The 19,755-nt window shown below is 45.4% G+C and overlaps 1 protein-coding gene across 1 annotated transcript in view; it reads right to left on the reverse strand.

Annotated features, from left to right (window-relative positions):
* The window catches only part of SLC24A5 (solute carrier family 24 member 5), a 78,832-nt gene that overhangs the window by 22,231 nt on the left and 36,846 nt on the right, over positions 1-19,755 (reverse strand). Inside the window, exon 2 of the mRNA XM_044283268.1 lies at positions 3,677-3,856. Coding sequence (XP_044139203.1) covers positions 3,677-3,856 — 180 coding nt within the window. The remainder of the gene's footprint in view (positions 1-3,676; positions 3,857-19,755) is intronic.

The following is a 19,755-nucleotide window of genomic DNA, read 5'->3' on the forward strand; positions in this document are numbered from 1 at the left end:
ACTACACCCCTAAAGGTATTCAAAGCCGATTTTACTAACTTTGTTAACCCTTTAGGTGTTGCACAAGATTTAATGGAAAATAGAGATACAATTTAAAAATTTTACTTTTTTGGCAGATTTTTCATTAAATTTTTTTTTTTCCAGTTACAAAGCAATGGTTAACAGCCAAACAAGACTGAATATTTATGAGCCTGATTCTGTAGTTTACAGAAACACCCCATATGTGGTCGTAAACTGCTGTACGGCACACGGCAGGGCGCAGAAGGAAAGGAATGCCATACAATTTTTGGAAGGCAGGCTTTGCTGGACTGTTTTTTTGACACCATGTCCCATTTGAATCCCCCCTGATGCACCCCTAGAGTAGAAACTCAAAAAAAATGACCCCATTTTAGAAACTACGGGATAGGGTGGCAGTTTTGTTGGTACTAGTTTAGGGTACATATGATTTTTGGTTGCTCTATATTACACTTTTTGTGCGGCAAGGTAACAAAAAATTGCTTTTTTGGCACCGTTTTTTTTTTTTTTTGTTATTTACAACATTCATCTGACAGGTTAGATCATGTGGTAATTTTATAGAGCAGGTTGTCACGGACGCGGTGATACCTAATATGTATACAATATTGTTTATTTACCCGTATTTTTCACCCTATAAGACGCACCGGCCCATAAGACGCACCTAGGTTTTTGGGGAGGAAAATAAGAAAAAAATATATTTTTAACCAAAAGGTGTGCTGTGTGTTTGGTGGGTTTGGAACTAATGGTGGTCTGTGGATGGCACTATTACTGGGGATCTGTGGATGACGGACACTGTTATGGGGGGGGATCTGTGGATGACGGACACTGTTATGGGGGGGGATCTGTGGATGACGGACACTGTTATGAGGGGGGGGATCTGTGGATGACGGACACTGTTATGAGGGGGGGGATCTGTGGATGACGGACACTGTTATGGGGGGGATCTGTGGATGACGGACACTGTTATGGGGGGGGATCTGTGGATGACGGACACTGTTATGGGGGGGGATCTGTGGATGACGGACACTTATGGGGGGATCTGTGGATGACGGACACTTATGGGGGGATCTGTGGATGACGGACACTTATGGGGGGATCTGTGGATGACGGACACTGTTATGGGGGGGATCTGTGGATGACTGACACTGTTATGAGGGGATCTGTGGATGACTGACACTGTTATGGGGGGGATCTGTGGCTTGCACTGTTACAGTGGGGGGGGATCTGTGGCTGACACTGGTACAGGGGGATCTGTGGATGGCACTGTTATGGGCTGGGGGGGGGGGGGGATCTGTGGGTGGCACTGTTATATACCGTATGTGCCATCCACAGACCCCCCCAGCCCATAACAGTGCCATGCACAGACCCCCCCAGCCCATAACAGTGCCATTCACAGATCCCCCCCCCCCTGTAACAGTGCCATCCACAGATCACAATCCGAAATCCCCCCCTCCCCCGCACGCCGCCGCCATACAAATATAAGATGTCATATTGAATTAATAGTTATTAAACATGCCCCCCAACTCCTATTACTACCTTACATCCTAATCGCTTCTGTAAAATTCAGGCCGGGCGGCCGGCGCGTCTCACTGACGTCACTTGCCTGCGCCGCCTACTTCATTCATAAAGTAGGCGGCGCAGGCACGTGACACGAGTTACGCTGCCGCCCGCCCGGCCTGAATTCTACAGAAGGATTAGGATGTAAGGTAGTAATAGCAGTTGGGGGGGCATGTTTAATAACTATTACTTGAATTTGAGATCTTATATTAGTATACCGGAGCGGCGGGGCGGTGCTATACTACACTGACTGCACCGCCCCGCCGCTATTGCCGGCCCCCAGCTCCTCCTCCCAGTCCCTCCCCGAGTCCCCGCTCTGCCCATACATCGCAGCTTGCGATGTAAAACTGGCAGCATTCGCCCCATAAGACGCAGGGGCATTTCTCTCCCATTTTGGGGGAAGAAAAAGTGCGTCTTATGGGGGCGAAAAATACGGTAGTCACCTGAAATGGTCTTCCAACAGTCTTGAAGGAGTTCCCAGAGATGCTTAGCACTTGTTGGCCCTTTTGCCTTCACTCTGCGGTCCAGCTCACCCCAAACCATCTCGATTGGGTTCAGCTCCGGTGACTGTGGAGACCAGGTCATCTGGCGCAGCACCCCATCACCCTCCTTCATAGTCAAATAGCCCTTACACAGCCTGGAGGTGTGTTTGGGGTCATTGTCCTGTTAAAAAATAAATGATGGTCCAACTAAACGCAAACCGGAAGGAATGGCATGCCGCTGCAAGATGCTGTGGTAGCCATGCTGTTTCAGTATGCCTTCAATTTTGAATAAATCCCCAACAGTGTCACCAGCAAAGCACCCCCACACCATCACACCTCCTCCTCTATGCTTCACGGTGGGAACCATGCATGTAGAGTCCATCCGTTCACCTTTTCTGCGTCGCACAATGACACGGTGGTTGGAACCAAAGATCTCAAATTTGGACTCATCAGACCAAAGCACAGATTTCCACTGGTCTAATGTCCATTCCTTGTGATCTTTAGCCCAAACAAGTCTCTTCTGCTTGTTGCCTGTCCTTAGCAGTGGTTTCCTAGCAGATATTCTACCATGAAGGCCTGATTCACAGAGTCTCCTCTTAACAGTTGTTCTAGAGATGTGTCTGCACAGTCTAGAACTCTGTGTGGCATTGACCTGGTCTCTAATCTGAGCTGCTGTTAACCTGCGATTTCTGAGGCTGGTGACTCGGATGAACTTATCCTCCGCAGCAGAGGTGACTCTTGGTCTTCCTTTCCTGGGGCGGTCCGCATGTGAGCCAGTTTCTTTGTAGCGCTTGATGGTTTTTGTGAATGCACTCGGGGGACACTTTCAAAGTTTTCCCAATTTTTCGGACTAGCTGCTTTTTTCTTGCCATAATACAAATTCTAGCAGTCTATTCAGTAGGACTATCAGCTGTGTATCCACCTGACTTCTCCACAATGCAACTGATGGTCCCAACCCCATTTTTAAGCCAAGAAATCCCACTTATTAAACCTGACAGGGCACACCTGTGAAGTGAAAACCATTTCAGGTGACTACTTCTTGAAGCTCATCAAGAGAATGCCAAGAGTGTGCAAAGCAGTAATCAAAGCAAAAGGTGGCTACTTTGAAGAACCTAGAATATGACATATTTTCAGTTGTTTCACACTTTTTTGTTATGTATATAATTCCACATGTGTTAATTCATAGTTTTGATGCCTTCAGTGTGAATCTACAATTTTCATAGTCATGAAAATAAGGAAAACTCTTTGAATAAGAAGGTGTGTCCAAACTTTTGGTCTGTACTGTATATATTTAAATCTAACACTTCCCTCAACAGGTTATGTGATATTTTTATAGAGCCGGTCGATACGGACGCAGCAATACCCAATATGTATACTTTTTTATTTTATTTATGTAAGTTTTACACAATGATTTCATTTTTTAAACAAAGAAAATCATGTTTTAGTGTTTCCATACTAATATTAAATCAGCAAAAACAACCCAAAAAACAGTAGAGCAAACACCGTGTGTGAAGGAGCTCTGATGAAAGGCTGCAGTCAAACTAGAAGCTCCCAGGTGTGTCTGTAATCTGCCAGTGTCTGTAATCTGCAAAATGCTCATGGCGCCAGAATCTAGTACTTACGTTCACTGATGACTTCCAGGGAAGGGAGGAAATACTCATCGCAGACAATGGCCACTGCTAGAAACATGTACACGATGACTAGGAAATGAATGATGATTCCTCCATCTTTCCTTTCTTGTTCGGTAAACAGTCCTTTGGGAAACTCAGATGATGGTGCAAAGACGCAGAGACTTTCATTCTCTGAAACAGACAGGCAAGGTCTATTAAGGAATCTTTTAAAGTGAGTTTTTGGCAAATAAATTACAATGCATGTTGAGCATCAGAGCACAGATGCAATGCCTTTCTGTGTGACCCTCACTAAGGAGGATAGTCACCCAATGGGACAATGCTACTACAGTGGTGGCAAAAATAGAAGGTAACATGAACACCATATTTATTAAAAGGACATCTGTCAGCAGATTTGTACCTATGAAACTGTCTGACCTGTTACATGTCCGCTTGGCAGTTGAAGACATCTGTGTTGGTCCCATGTTCATATGTGCCGCATTGCAGGAGCAATGAGGGTGTTGCCATTACACCTAGAGGTTCTGCTCTCTATGCAACTGCTGCACCCTCTCCACTTTGACTGACAGGGTCAAGCAGTAAACGTCATCACACCTGCAGCAGTTGCAGAGAGAGCAGAGCCTCTAGGTGTAACAGCAACACCCCCATTGCTCTTAGATGATCATTTGCATATATGAAAACATTTTTCTCAGCAATACGGGCACATATGAACACAGTTGCCTTCAGCTGCCAAGAGCACATGCCAAGAACAGGTCAGTCAGTTTCATAGATACAAATTCCCTTTAAAGGGGTATTCTGGTAAAGTAACTTAAAGGGGTTCTCCGGGAATTAAGAAAATGAAAATACTTAAAAGGGTTGTCCGGGATTGGTGACATTTGTTTAATAGCACCGAAGTCACCTTAAGTGTATACATATCTGTGTGTTACCTTTATTTTTTTATTGTGATCCCCCGATTCATCAGATCCAAATTGTGAGCCGGAAGTGAGGATTTTCTAAATGTGAGTGACGTAACGGGCTCCTTTGTGGAAAGTGAAGCCTCTTTTTCCACTTCGCAAGGAGCCCGGTGACGTTACAGGCACACAAGGGCGTTCTGCAGAGTGCAGGGATAGAGGTTAGTAGGCAGTAACTGGCAGCGCTAGGTAACTCCCCTCTGGGCCGGTGACGTCACCGGGCATTCAGGAGCAATATCCTCTAAAGAAGGAGGCAGAGAACTATGCTATTTAGCATAGTCCACACTTCCCATCTACATTACATATGAGTGGCAGGAGGAGGAATAGCAATGAGGGGGAGGGATACACGGAGGAGTGGAGACTGTTGTGACATATATCCTGGCAGCGGCGATGCTGCGCTGCCTGGTGGGACCGGAAATTACATAACCCAGTTTCAGAAATGTAAACATTCCGGGGGGGGGGGGGGGGGGGGCGTAGCAGCACTGCTGAAAATATTGAAAAACAACAGGGGGACATTGAAGCTGCTAGACAAGGTGATATTGCATGTTTTAAAAAATGTGTTTGATCCCGGACAACCCCTTTAAATATTACTTCATTATAAATATATTACCAAATACAGTTATAATGGCTCGTTTTGTCTGGGGAGCAATCATTAACAAAAATAAAATGGCCGCCATCCTACTAGTCCACACAAAACCTGTCCTAATTACACAGGAGGACAAGTTAAAGAGCTGCTCCATCTTACTTTCTTATTTGTCAGGGATTATGATCCTGAATACAGTTTAATATGATCTTCAGCCAAATCTCTGTAGGAATGGTGTTCATGAGGAGACATGAAGTACAGAGAAGAGGTGGGTGTGTGGCTGATGAGCAGCAGCACTTGTATGCAATCTCTATTACCACAGCCCCACATTACCTGTCCTGTTTGTCCTCTCTGTACTTCATGTCTCCTCATGAACTCCATTTTTACAGAGATTCAGCTGAAGATCTTATCTGTATTCAGGATCATAATGCCTGACAAGCAGAGCAGAAAGGAGGATAAGGCAGTTCTTTACCACAGTGTTGTAAAGTAACTTGTCCTGCTGTGTGATTAGGACAGGTTTTGGGTGTGCTAATAGGACGGCGGCCTTTTTATTTCTCCTAATTATTGCTCCCTAGAAAAAATGAACCATTATAGCGAATATAATGTATTTGGGAATATATTTATACTAAAGCAATATTTAAGTATTTTCATTTTCTTAATTCCCAGAGAACCCCTTTAAAAGGGGTATTCTCATCACATACAATAGGGGGCATATTGCTAGGATATGCCCCCATTGTCTAACAGGTGTGGGTCCCAACTCTGGGACCCACACCTACAAGGAGAACGGAGCGGGGAGAGGTGTGGCTGGAGGACACCAAGTTTCCCGGGGTCTGTCCACCACCAAGCACTGCTCCCATACAAGCGATTGGGAGCACACTGCGCACAAGCAGCCCCTGCTCCCATTCATTTCTATGGGGCAGACAGAAATATCCGAGCCAGTGCTCGGCTATTTTCAGCTGCCCCAATTAAATGAATAGAGGTGACTGCGCATGCGCAGTGTGCCCTCCAGTCATTTCCCAGCTCCGTTTTCATTGTAGGTGCGGGTCCCAGAGGTGGGACTCGCACCTATCAGACGATGGTGGCATATCCTAGTGATATGCCCCCATTGTATGTGATGGCAAAACCCCTTTAATCGTTGAAAAACTGCATTAAGGCTTGCAGGCTGTTACCCAACCAGAACCCACCCCTATACATATAACCAGAGTATTCATTTAACTTGTAATCCATTTGTCTAGCTCCTGTGTGAGCCTGCAGCACACTGACAGTATCATGGCGCCTGATCTTCCCTCACAAAACTTCAAAGACTACAATCCCCACAATCCCTAGCTTTCCTACTGTAAGTTGATGTTTATTGATTGGCTGCCTGATATACAGTCCAGTCACGCCCCCACTACTCACCAATCACCAGCACACTAACACGCCCTTTGTTTCATTTACATTTAGCTAGAGAATTGATAGCAGCACACTGAGCATGCTCGACCTAACAAAGGCTCAGAACTACAGGTCAATGCCATGGTAGTTTATGAGGAACCACAGGGGGTAGCAGAGGAAGAAAACTACTTATATAACTACTGAACGGTAAATATGTGAAATGTACATTATATTAGGTAATTATTAATGATGAATTAGTCTAAAACATAAGTTATATTTATGGTAACCAGAATACCCCTTTAAGCTAAAAAAAATCTGATACTACAGGTGAAACTTGAAAAATGTGAATATCATGCAAAAGTTAATTCATTTCAGTAATGCTACTTAAAAGGGATTGCATTAATGCAACTTAAAATTTGAATATTGTGAAAAGGTTCAATATTCTAGGCTCAAAGTGTCACCCTCTAGTCAGCTAATTAATCCATATCCCCTGAGCAAAGGATAACTGAGATTGTGACTTTGGGGTTTCATAAGCTGTAAGCCATAATCATCCAAATTATACCAAATAAAGGCTTGAAATATCTTGGTTTGCATGTAATGAGTCTCATATGTTAGTTTCACCTTTTAAGTTGCATGACTGAAATAAATGAACTTTGCACAATATTTCACCTGTACATTAAGGCTAGGTCTACACGACGACATTTGTCGTGCGATAGATAGGGCGCAACAGTTGTCGCGCGACATTTTGTTGCACCAGTGTCGCGCGACAATTTTTATAATGGCAGTCTATGGTGTCGCACTGCAACATGCGACATGTTGCGACTGCAACGCGACAGTCGCAGAAAAATCCATCTTGAATGGATTTTCTGCGACTGTCGCAGCATGTCGCAGTGCGACACCATAGACTGCCATTATAAAAATTGTCGCGCGACATTGGTGCAACAAAATGTCGCGTGACAAATGCCGTCGTGTAGACCTAGCCTAAGGCCATGTGTCACAGTTACAGCACGTGCTACACTGTTAGGTACTCAGCGCTATGCAAGTATGAGTTAATATGGCAAATATGACTGAAGTGTGTATCTTCAGGTTAAAGAAAATTCACTTTGCTTTGACGCCTTTATTCCCCACACCCATGCGAGGTGTACCTCCCATCCAGGACAGAAAATCTGAGGAGATAAAAAGGTTCACACCTCCACACTTCAGGTCTCTTGCTCCCTTTTGAAGCTACCTTGGTAACACCTGAATCTGGTGAAGGACCTTTCTGTAATGGTCCTATACATTTGGGGAGTAAGTCTCTCCTAGAGAGAAGCCTATCATTTGCTCTGACCCACCTCCAAGAGGGCTTTTTCCGCCCCATGCATCCTGTGGCCGCGCAGCCTCTATCTGGCATCTTGTGTAGTGCTCTGTCCTGTGCTAGAATTGGCAGGCAGATAGTATGGTGGCATTGTGTGCTCCTAGTTCAGTAGATGCCAGAGGCCTGGATAAAGGAAGGGATTCGTTTTTTGGAAGGCATGCTGGTGGTGCACAGAAGCACCAGGAATATTATAAATTGGCAGTTGGGTGAAAACCAGTCAAGTCTAGGGGAGAGGTGAGAATGTTTGGCAGCCTACAAGATAGCATATGAGACAGAAACTAGTTGCACAGTTCAGTCTTAATCCTTCAGTGCATAGAAATGGACATGGCCCTACAGGGAAATTTCCTGGTGGTCCGATGCCCAGTGGAGCCCTTCTCATGGCTGGTGGCTGGGTACGTGACGTTTTGATGATCCTAGCAATAATTAATGCATCACTATAAGCATCAGGTACTTATGTACCTGCAAAATGACAAAGTAAAGTGGTCTCAAGAGGCAAAGAAATGCTCAGAACACTAATTGGGGGAGGGGCAAATCCTGCACATGATCCTTTGCTAACAGCAATCCCCAGCAAAAATGCATACAATGGAGGATGCCTGCAAAAGGACCACATGTACCACAAGAACATCCTACACAGGATAACCAATGTGATTGATTATATAAAGCAGAACATTGCGCTAAACCCTTACTCCGATATTAAAAATGAGACTTCCGCCAAAATATTCTTATATCAAGAATATACCGAAAGCCCGCGCACCTTGTCAAGGTCTCTCATAGTGGCACGGGACCCAACGCTAACCTACCTGTGCTGTATGGGCAACTACAGGGGCTGTATGGGCAATTACAGGAGCATAAGGTCCGACACACAGCGAACAACTACAAGTTTACCCCCAGTGTGTAACCATACATACAATGGGAGGAGGCTGTGAGTCCCACCTATCACTGTCATGAGTCATGTGATGCAGGCTGCACAGGTGCACCTAAATAATACTCCACCTAGATTTTCCACACCTCCAGGTACACCTATATAAAAAAAAATGACAAAGTAAAGTAAAGTGGTCTCAAGAGGCAGAGAAATGCTGTTGCACATTTCTAATTTCTCATTTTTAATATCAGAGTGAGGGTTTAGCCATATATTGTCAATTGCATTTACCATTGTAGCGCACCAATTTTTGCAATGTTCTGACTTATATACCAGGCCAGAGGCTGCAGGTGCTCTTCTCAATTCAACTGTATTACCAACCTCAGGATGGTAATAAAGTTGAATATTGTGGTATAGGTGCCAGTATTTTGTGGTGCTCTGTGGTATATGGTGCTGCATTATGGTAGTGCAGGCCCTGCCTACCTCTGTTGTCCTACTCCACTTTTGTTGGCCCTGCTTACACATGCTGCTCTGTCTTCTGTCAATCTGGAACTGCCTACAACATAGGGCCACATTGAGGTTTTATCCAGGGCCGCTTTAAGTTTCCAGCCCGCCCCTGCCAATGTTGCGTCTATCTGTTGGAGTATGGGATCTTTCACCAGCATTGAAGTGAGATGTCATTTTTCCTTTTCTTATTCCCTCCTGGAGATTTCTCTAGTGGTGTAGTATATCCTGTTTGCTTTTGGCGTTTTTACAGTGCCTTGCAAAAGTATTCACCCCCCTTGACTTTTTTCGTATTTTGGTACATTACAGCCTTAAGTTCAATGTTTTGTTAATCTGAATTTTATGTGATGGATCAGAACACAATAGTCTAAGTTGGTGAAGTGAAATAAGGAAAATACGTAAAGAAAACTATCGTTTAGAAATAGAAAACAGAAAATTGGCATGTGCGTATGTATTCACCCCCTTTGTTAGAAAGCTCATAAAAAGCTCTGGTGCAACCAATTACCTTCAGAAGTCACATAATTAGTGAAATGATGTCTACTTGTGTGCAATCTAAGTGTCACATGATCTGTCATTACATATACACACCTTTTTTGAGAGGTCCCAGATGCTGCAACACCTAAGCAAGAGGCATCACTAACCAAACACTGCCATGAAGACCAAGGAACTCTCCAAACAAGTAAGGGACAATGTTGTTGAGAAGTACAAGTCAGGGTTAGGTTGTAAAAAAATATCCAAATCTTTGATGCTCCCCAGGAGCACCATCAAATCTATCATAACCAAATGGTAAGAACATGGCACAACAGAAAACCTGCCAAAAGATGGCCGCCCACCAAAACTCACAAACCTGGCAAGGAGGGCATTAATCAGAGAGGCATCACAAAAGACCTAGGGTAACCCTGGAGGAGCTGCAGAGTTCCACAGCAGAGACTGGAGTATCTGTACATAGGACGACAATAAGCTGTACGCTCCATAGAGTTGGGCTTTATGGCAGAGTGGCCTAAAGAAAGCCATTACTTTCAGCTAAAAACAAAAAGGCACGTTCTGAGTTTGCAAAAAGGCATGTGGGAGACTCCCAAAATGTATGGAGGAAGGTGCTCTGGTCTGATGAGACTAAAATTGAACTTTTCGGCCAAAGAAAACGCTACGTCTGGCGCATCAGCCAAAGAACACCATCCCCACAGTGAAACGTGGTGGTGGCAGCATCATGCTGTGGGGATGTTTTTCAGCAGCCGGGACTGGGAAACTAGTCAGAGTTGAGGCAAAGATGGCTTGTGCTAAATACAGGGATATTCTTGAGCAAAACCTGTACCACTTTGTGCGTAATTTGAGGCTAGGACGGAGGTTCACCTTCCAGCAGGACAATGATCCCAAACACACTGCTAAAGAAACACTTGAGTGGTTTAAGGGGAAACATATAAATGTGTTGTAATGGCCTAGTCAAAGCCATCTCAATCCAATAGAAAATCTGTGGTCAGACTTAACCACTTCACATCCGGGCCATTTACCCCCTTCCTGACAGAGCCTAATTTAACAAATCTGACTTTATGTGGTAATAACTTTAAAATGCTTTTACTTATTTTACTTATCCAAGCCATTCTTGCTTTCTCGTGACACATTGTACTTCATGACCGTGGTAAATTTGAGTCGATATATTTCACCTTTATTTATAATCCAAAATTAACCAAAAATTTAGAAAGATTTTCAAAATTTAAATTTCTCCGCTTTTAAAACAGAAAGTGATACCTCATAAAATATTACTTAACGTTCCCCATATGTCTACTTTATGTTGGCATCATTTTGTAAATGTAATTTTATTTTTATGGGAAGTTAGAAGGCTTAGAATTTTAGAAGCAATTATTTACAAAACCCACTTTTTAAGGACTGAAGTCACTTTGTGGGGCTTACAAAGTGGAACCCCCCATAAATGACCCCATTGTAGAAACTAAACCCCTCGAGATACTCAAAACAGATTTTTTGGCAGATTTTCCATTTTAATCCATTTTTTGTCTTTAATACATCGAGGGTTAACAGCCAAACAAAACTCAATATTTATTACCCAGTTTACAGAAACACCCCACATGTGGTCGTAAACTGATGTAAGGGCACACAGCAGGGAGCAGAAGAAAAGGAGCACCGTATGGTTTTTGGATGGCAGATTTTGCTGAACTGGTTTTTAGATGCCATGTCCCATTTGAAGTTCCCCTGATGCACCCTTACAGTAGAAACTCCCAAATAGTGACCCCATTTTGGAAACTAAGGAATAAAGGTGCCAGTTTTATTTGTACTATTTTATGGTACATATGATTTTTAATTGCTCTATATTAATTTTTTTTCTGAGGCAAGGTAACAAAAAAAAAAAAGACTGTTTTGGAACTGTTTTTATTTTTTACAACATTTATCTGACAGGGTAGATCATGTGCTATTTTAATAGAGCAGGTTGTTACAGACACAATGATATCAAATATGTCTACTTTCTTTGTTTGTTTTAGGCCTCTTTCACACTTGCGTTGTCCGGATCCGGCGTGTACTCCACTTGCCGGAATTACACGCCGGATCCGGGAAAACGCAAGTGTACTGAAAGCATTTGAAGACGGATCCGTCTTCAAAATGCTTTCAGTGTTACTATGGCACCCAGGACGCTATTAAAGTCCTGGTTGCCATAGTAGTAGTGGGGAGCGGGGGAGCAGCATACTTACCATCCGTGCGGCTCCCGGGGCGCTCCAGAATGACGTCAGAGCGTCCCATGCGCATGGATGACGTGTCCATGCGATCACGTGATCCATGCGCTTGGGGCGCCCTGACGTCACTCTGGAGCGCCCCGGGAGCCGCACGGACGGTAAGTATGCTGCTCCCCGCTCCCCACTGCACTTTACCATGGCTGCCAGGACTTTAGCGTCCCGGCAGCCATGGTAACCATTGAGAAAAAGCTAAACGTTGCATCCGGCAATGCGCCGAAACGACGTTTAGCTTAAGGCCGGATCCGGATCAATGCCTTTCAATGGGCATTCATTCCGGATCCGGCCTTGCGGCAAGTGTTCCGGATTTTTGTTGTTCAAATACTTTTATTAGCAAGAGCCAAAATAAGCACTTCACATTAAGAATAGCCCGAACATAAAACGGGACCATACAAAATGTCATCACACAGGTAGATGATCACAATAAATGTAAGCAGATACCATGTAAACATGAATATGAGCAAAGAGATAACATAGGATCCCAACATCAGAATAAAAGCATCACAAAGACCCAGTTGCGGGAAAGCGATATCGAGAGCTCCCACCTAGGACGCACAACAAATTTAGACAAACAAGACAAACAAGACAGGGCTACAGGAGGAACAAAGAGAGGAGGGGGGGGGGGGAGGGGGGGAAATCCCTGACCAAACAAGTCGAGGTAGAGAGGACTGTGTAAAGTATATTTTGAGTAGGCGTGCCAAATACATGCGGGTTAAGATCCAATGGGGCGAGCAATCTCCCTAGGGGACTGGCGACCCCCTATTTAGCCACGTGATAAACTCAGGAGAACCCTTAAATAGAATCCAAGGGGTCCAGATTTTCAGGAACTTATTAGTATTGCCCATGTCCTCCGCCCATAGTTCCTCCATTCTGTAAATTTTTTCAAAGGTGGCGAGCCAGTCCCCAGGGAGAGGGGCGCGTGTGGATTTCCAGAATCTTGGGATAACCAAACGTGCAGCTTGAACAAAGAACCTCAGAAGACCCTTTTTCAGAGTAGATAAAGTGCTAGGGAACATAGAAAGCAAAGCGCCCTCGAGAGTCCATCTGGGGGAACTGCCACAAACCATATCGTATAAATCATTAATAGCCTCCCAAAATGGGGCGATTTTGTTGCAGGACCACCAGATATGAGACATGTTACCTTCCTCCTGGCCACATCGCCAGCAGGAACTAGGACAAGAAGGGAAGAAAGAGTGCAGCAGGACCGGAGTCCGTACCATCTGGACATAATCTTAAAATTCTTCTCCTGTAGACTGCTGCTTATTGATGATTTATATGATATCTCAAATGCATTCTCCCATATAGCAGGAGGAAAAGACTTTCCCAAGTCGCGTTCCCAAGCCTTCACAAAGGGAAGGTCAGATATAGCATCATCTCTCCCCTGGAGCAGCCCGTAAACCAGAGACACCAGATGTGTAGGTGGGGATGTTTGGGTGCAAAGCGTCTCAAAAGGGGAAAGATCTCTGGACCAAGTGTTATTGGGGCCAAGTGAAGACAGAAAATTCCTCAGACTAATGTAATGAAGCCAAGCCCCCTTATCCGACCCGCCCGGGAAGGATGAAATTGGCTGAAGGGATCCCCCTGCCCAGACCACAGAAACCGTGGGATTGTCCGCGCGATCTAACCCCAAAAAGGACATACAACCTAGGCCCAAAGGGAAGTCAGGATTATTAAAAAGGGGAGTTAGAGGGCTGGGGAACTGAGTAAGGCCCAAGGGGATTGCAATTCTGTCCCAAACTTTCAATATACCCAGTGTCAGTAAGGGGAGTCGTGAGGGTCTCCTAGACTTAGAAATCCAAAGTAGATTTTGGGATGGGAGTCCTATCACCTGCTTCTCAAATTGGACCCACCTTTTAGAGCGTCCATTGTGGAACCAATCTAAAATGTAGGACAGGATTGCTGCTTTATGATAAGTTGGTAAATCCGGAACCCCCACTCCTCCCCTCACCCTGCTGCGCGTTAAGAATCTCAACCCCAATCTAGGGGAGGACCCTGCCCAAATAAATTTAAGGATCACAGATCTTAAGAGTCCTGAAAAAGGTGTTCGGAAGGGGCATTGGTATGGTGCGAAAAAGGTATAGTATGCGGGGGAGAATGTTCATTTTGAGTGTGTGAATCCTACCAAACCAGGATAATGGTAGCCCCTTCCAGTCTTTCAAGTCCCTACGGACCTCCTCGATAAGGGGAGCAAAGTTCAGAGAAAAGAGGCTGGTCAAGTCGGAGGGAATGATCGTGCCTAAATAAGATGTTTGTCCGCGGGCCCAGCGAAAGGGGAAAGAGGACTGTAGGTTACCGACCAGTGTCTGGGGCAGGGAGATATTAAGGACCTCGGACTTATGGAGGTTAACTTTAAAATTACTGAGGTCACCAAAGATCACGAATTCCTTTAGGATATTAGGGAAGCCAACTAGCGGATCCGTGCAGAAAATCAGGAGGTCGTCTGCGTAAATTGCGATCTTAGACTCCAGATCACCCGTACTTAGTCCCCTGATGGAGTCATTGGCCCGTAGAGCTCTAGCTAAAAATTCCATAACCATAATGTAAAGCAGAGGGGAAAGTGGACATCCTTGTCTGGTTCCATTATGGATACGGAAGGGGGTCGATAGTGACCCGTTAACTCGGACCTGGGCGCTAGGATCCCGATACAAAGCTAAGATCCTATCTATCATGCTGGGGCCAAAACCGAACGCCTTTAGGGATTCAGACAAGAAGGACCAATCTACCCGGTCGAACGCCTTCTCTGCGTCGATCGACAAGAGACACAGAGGAAATCCCCCCTTGCTAGCATAGTCGATAATGGCCATGGTACGGATGGTGTTATCTCGCGTTTCCCTCCCAGGTACAAAGCCCGCCTGGTCCACATGAATCAAAGATGGAATGAGGGGCTTCATTCGATCTGCTAAAATTTTAGCATAGATCTTCACGTCCACGTTGATCAGAGAGATAGGGCGGTAATTGCCACAAACTAACGGATCTTTCCCGGGTTTCGGGATAACACAAATGTGGGCCATTAAAGCCTGAGGAGGGAAAGACGAGCCCTTCGCCAGGGAGTTACACATTCTAGCAAAGGGGGATGAGATCTCGTTCAAAAAGTTCTTATAAAAGCGAGGCGTGAAGCCGTCTGGTCCGGGGCTTTTGCCAACCACCAATCCCTTAATAGATCTATGGATCTCTATCTCCGTTATGTCGCCTTCTAATTCCTCTCTCTGTCCGACGGACAATGTTGGGCTAAGTAAGTTAGACATATAGTCCCTAATCTTCTTAGCTCTAGCTTCTATGGGTAAATCCGCATACTTCCCTTTAATATTATACAGTTCCTCATAATAGGAGCGGAATTCTTGCAGTATATCTCTCGTAGCATGTATTTTCCCACCTGATCTACGATTCAGAGAGGGAATATAGGAGGCGTTCGATTTGGGCCGCAGCATCCTCGCCAACAATTTGCCACTTTTATCACCATGGCCATAGAAGAGCTTCTGCAATCTGTCCCTAGCGCCCAGGTACTTTTGATCTATTATTTTCCTCAGAGCTGTGCGAGTCTCACATAGCTCCTGAAAAACCTCGTTTAAGAGTGATCCCTTATGTTTCTGCTCCAGATCCGCCAGTTTTATCAATAGGGATTTAACTTCCCCAGCTCTAATTTTCTTGAGTCTAGAAGCATGTGAGATAAATCTGCCTCTTATGACACATTTCAGGGCTTCCCACTGAATGGTCGGGCTGGAGGGGTCGGATTCGTGATTTAAGGCAAAGTCAGTGAGGGCGGATCTAATGTCCGCAGCACAAATAGGGTCCCTAAGTATATTGTCATTAAGTTTCCAGGAACCAAATGTCCTGGAGGGGTCGCCAATGTCAAGAGACACCCATGTCATGGAATGATCTGAGAATAAAGCAGGTTCAATCCCCGCAGTTGGGCGCAAGTCAAGTAGGGAGTGGGAAATGAACACATAGTCCAGGCGGTGGTATGTGTTGTGAGATGCGGAGAAGTACGTGTAGTCTTTCGTGGTAGGGAATAAAATTCGCCACACATCTACCAGTTTAAGAGATCTGAGATGTCTCTTGAAGCTACGGGCCACCCCAGGAGAGATAGAGGACCTACCGGAGGAGGCATCTAAAGAAACGTCCAGAGGAAAGTTTATATCGCCACCCAGGATGATCGGCAGGCCGTCCGCGAAATCAGTCAAGGCGGAGCACATCTTGGAAGCGAAACGGGACTGTCCTGAATTAGGAAAGTAAGCGTTAGCAATTACCAAAAGTCTTGACGACAGGGAGACCTTAATAAAGGGGAAACGACCAGAGACGTCAGAGACCGTGTCTAAGATTTCGCACGGTATCGACTTATGGACAGCAATGGAAACGCCCCGAGATTTGGACTCGGAATGTGTACAATGCGACCAAGTCGTGAAATACCTGTTTTTGCAGGAGGGCACATGGCCAGTTTTAAAGTGTGTCTCCTGCAAAAGAGCGATAGAGACCCTTTGTTTGTGCATATTATATAAAATTTGATTGCGCTTAGCAGGCTCATTGAATCCATTCACATTATAAGAGCTAATTCTAACAGACGCCATCAAAGAAAGCAGGTGTAGTAGACCAAGGTACAATATTGTCAGGGACAAAGGGGGGGAGGGGGAAGAACGGCAAGGAAGACAGAACAAGACAAAACAGGGGAGACAATACAAACACTCACATTAAATACAAAAAAGTGGCAAACCATCAGAAAAGAGGACATCTCAGAGAAGTCTCTGACACACCACTTAACTGGAGGGAACAGTAGAAGCCCAGGATGAGCAAACACTCTCCCGCCATTTTACTAAACAGAAAACAGGCGAACAGCTATTACATAACCATAATACTACCCGTACGGCAATCTCAAATCAAGGCCTAGCCAAGGCCGGGTCTGGCAACAGTGCAAGTAACCCGTGCAGGTGAGTAAAAAGAAAAGAAAACCAACAACATATTAGAATGGACTAAATAGGACTATGGGCAGAAAGCCCAGTACGTGGGCCTAACGAAAGAAAGGAGATTAACCCCCAGAGTCACGGGGACTTTTTAGCCTTTGCGGACCGTGGAGAAACTTGCGACCATTGCACTCTGTCCGGCAGCTGTGCAGGAGATGTCATCACCGGCCAGTCAGGGAGAGAGATCTTCGGCAATGAAAAGGATTCCAGGAACTTCGGGAGATCCTCCAGGTCTCGGAACGTCGCTGTCTTGCCGTCCTTCCTGGCATGAAGCTGAAACGGGAAGCCCCAACGATAAATTATGTCCCTTTCCTTCAGCAAGGTGAGAATAGGGCGCACCGCTCTCCGTAATTGAAGTGTCCTCCTTGATAAGTCAGGCAGGATCTGTATCGGGGTCCCCTGATAGGACAAGTCCTCGGACTGGCGCGCTGCCTTCATGATGTCCTCCTTGACTCTGTAAAAGTGCACCCGGCACACAATGTCCCGCGGTCTGTTGGGGTCAGCAGATTTAGGCCCAAGGGCCCTGTGGACCCGATCGAGCTCGATGGGGGAATCGGACGAGCCCTGCAGCAGGGAGCTGAACAACTCCTGAACAGAGGCCTCCAAGTCGGACGGTGTGACGGACTCCGGCAGACCCCTAATCCGTAGGTTATTTCTACGGTGACGATTGTCGATGTCGTCAATGTGGGATAAGATCTGGGATATCTGTGAGGAGTGGGCCGAGAGCACCCGCTGGTGATCTGCCAGATGATCAAAGACAGTCTCCTGTGCTTTTTCGGAGGCCTCCACCCGATGACCCAGATGCACGATCTCCCCCTTCAGTACCTCCATCTCTGTCTTGTAAGTTTGCTCGAGGCGGGAGACCGAGTGCTCCAAGTCGTCCTTGGTAGGTAGGGCTCTCAGCTGTGCGCGCAGGTCCCATCCGATATCGGAGATGCACGAGGAGGGACTCCTGGAGTCAGTGTCTGAGGGAGCCGATCGGGAGGCACCTTCTGGGAGCGGCATGGAGGAGCCGGCGGCCATCTTGGGAGCTCCCTGATGTCCCGCTGTGCCCGACTGGGAGCTGAAAAACTTCTGAATACCGGCCCCATCCCCGGACTGGTCAGTGTCCGCCGTGTTCTTGGCTGTTTTCCTCCCCATATCTTTCAGTTGAAGGCTGTTAGGAATCGTGGGAATAGCTTATTTCGTTAGAATGGCGGGAGAGCTGCAGCGACGCACGTCTCACTCTGCCATGAGCAAGCCACGCCCCCGTGTTCCGGATTTTTGGCCGGAGCAAAAAGCGCAGCATGCTGCGCTATTTGCTGCGGCCAAAAAACGTTCCGTTCCGGAACGGAAGACATCCTGATGCATCCTGAAGGACGGACTGTCCATTCAGAATGCATTAGGAAAATCCTGATCAGTATTCTTCCGGCATAGAGCCCCGACGACGGAACTCTATGCCGGAAGACAATAACGCAGGTGTGAAAGAGCCCTTAGTATTACATAATAAAGCATTTAAAAAAATAAATACATATGTTTTTCTCCATTTTCTGAACGCCATATATTTTTTTTTTTCCTGCCGATCGTCTTGTGCAGGGGCTCATTTTTTGCAGGAAGAGTTGACGTTTTTATTGGTATGAGCCATAGCTTCTCTATTTTTTTTTTTTTATCTATTTTTAACTTTTTTTTTTTATTACTTAAATTGGGGAATATTTTTTTTTTACATGCGAAACCTTTCTTTTTTTTATTTTACACTTTGTGTCCCCCCATAAAGGTCATACATACATTTTAGTTCACTTTTTTTTATTACTTCACTATTGATTTCTCCTGTAACTGGGGCTGACATAGTAGCCCCAGTTACAGGGGAAATACATCCCCCAGAGAGGCTGTACAGCAGAATACAACGCAGGGCTGATTGAGGTCTATGGAAAACCTGACATCTCCTGCACTCTCCCGGCCCCTCAAATTCTTCTCTGGATTACGACCGGTTATATAAAATTAGGCCGCTTCTAGATTATCTGTCAGAAAAATGTTTAACGGTTTATACCCCCTCTGAAAATGTCTCAGTTGATGAGTCACTTGTAAAATTTAAAGGAAGGTTACATTTCAAGCAATTTCTTCCATCCAAGCGGGCCAGATATGGCATCAAACTTTACAAGTTGTGTGAAAGCACAACAGGTTACACTTCTGCATTTTGAGTGTACCAAGGGAGGGACAGCGAATTAAACCCCCAAGGATGCCCAGCTGGTTTAGGAACAAATGGAAAAGTTGTCTGGGAACTAATGGGTCCTCTGTTACAAAAATTATTTATAGACAATTATTACACAAGCATTCCCCTTTTCCAGAGCCTGCAAGAAGCAAATACGGGAGCATGTGGCACATTCAGGAGAAATCGCTGAGGTTTTCCACAATCCCTGCTGGCAAAAAAACTACAAAGAGGACAATCTGATGCCCTTCGAAGTGGCAACCTGCTGGCACTACGCTACAAGGACATAAAAGATGTACTTATGCTAAATACGATTCACACAGAAGCCACAGTGCCAGTAAGAGAAAGGGGGTCAACCACTGATAAACAAAAACCAACTTGCATACTAGAGTACAATAAGTACATGGGGGGCACTGACCTGTCTGATCAGGTACTTAAACCATACGAGGTAATGCGCAAGTTCTATGTATGGTATAAAAAGTTATCTATCTATTTGCTACAGATGGCAATGTACAACTCCTATGTGCTGTACAAAAAGTCTGGGGGAACACAAACATTTCTTTGCTATCAAGAAATA

Source organism: Bufo gargarizans, chromosome 2, assembly GCF_014858855.1.
Source record: "Bufo gargarizans isolate SCDJY-AF-19 chromosome 2, ASM1485885v1, whole genome shotgun sequence".
In the NCBI taxonomy this organism is placed as follows: Eukaryota; Metazoa; Chordata; class Amphibia; order Anura; family Bufonidae; genus Bufo; species Bufo gargarizans.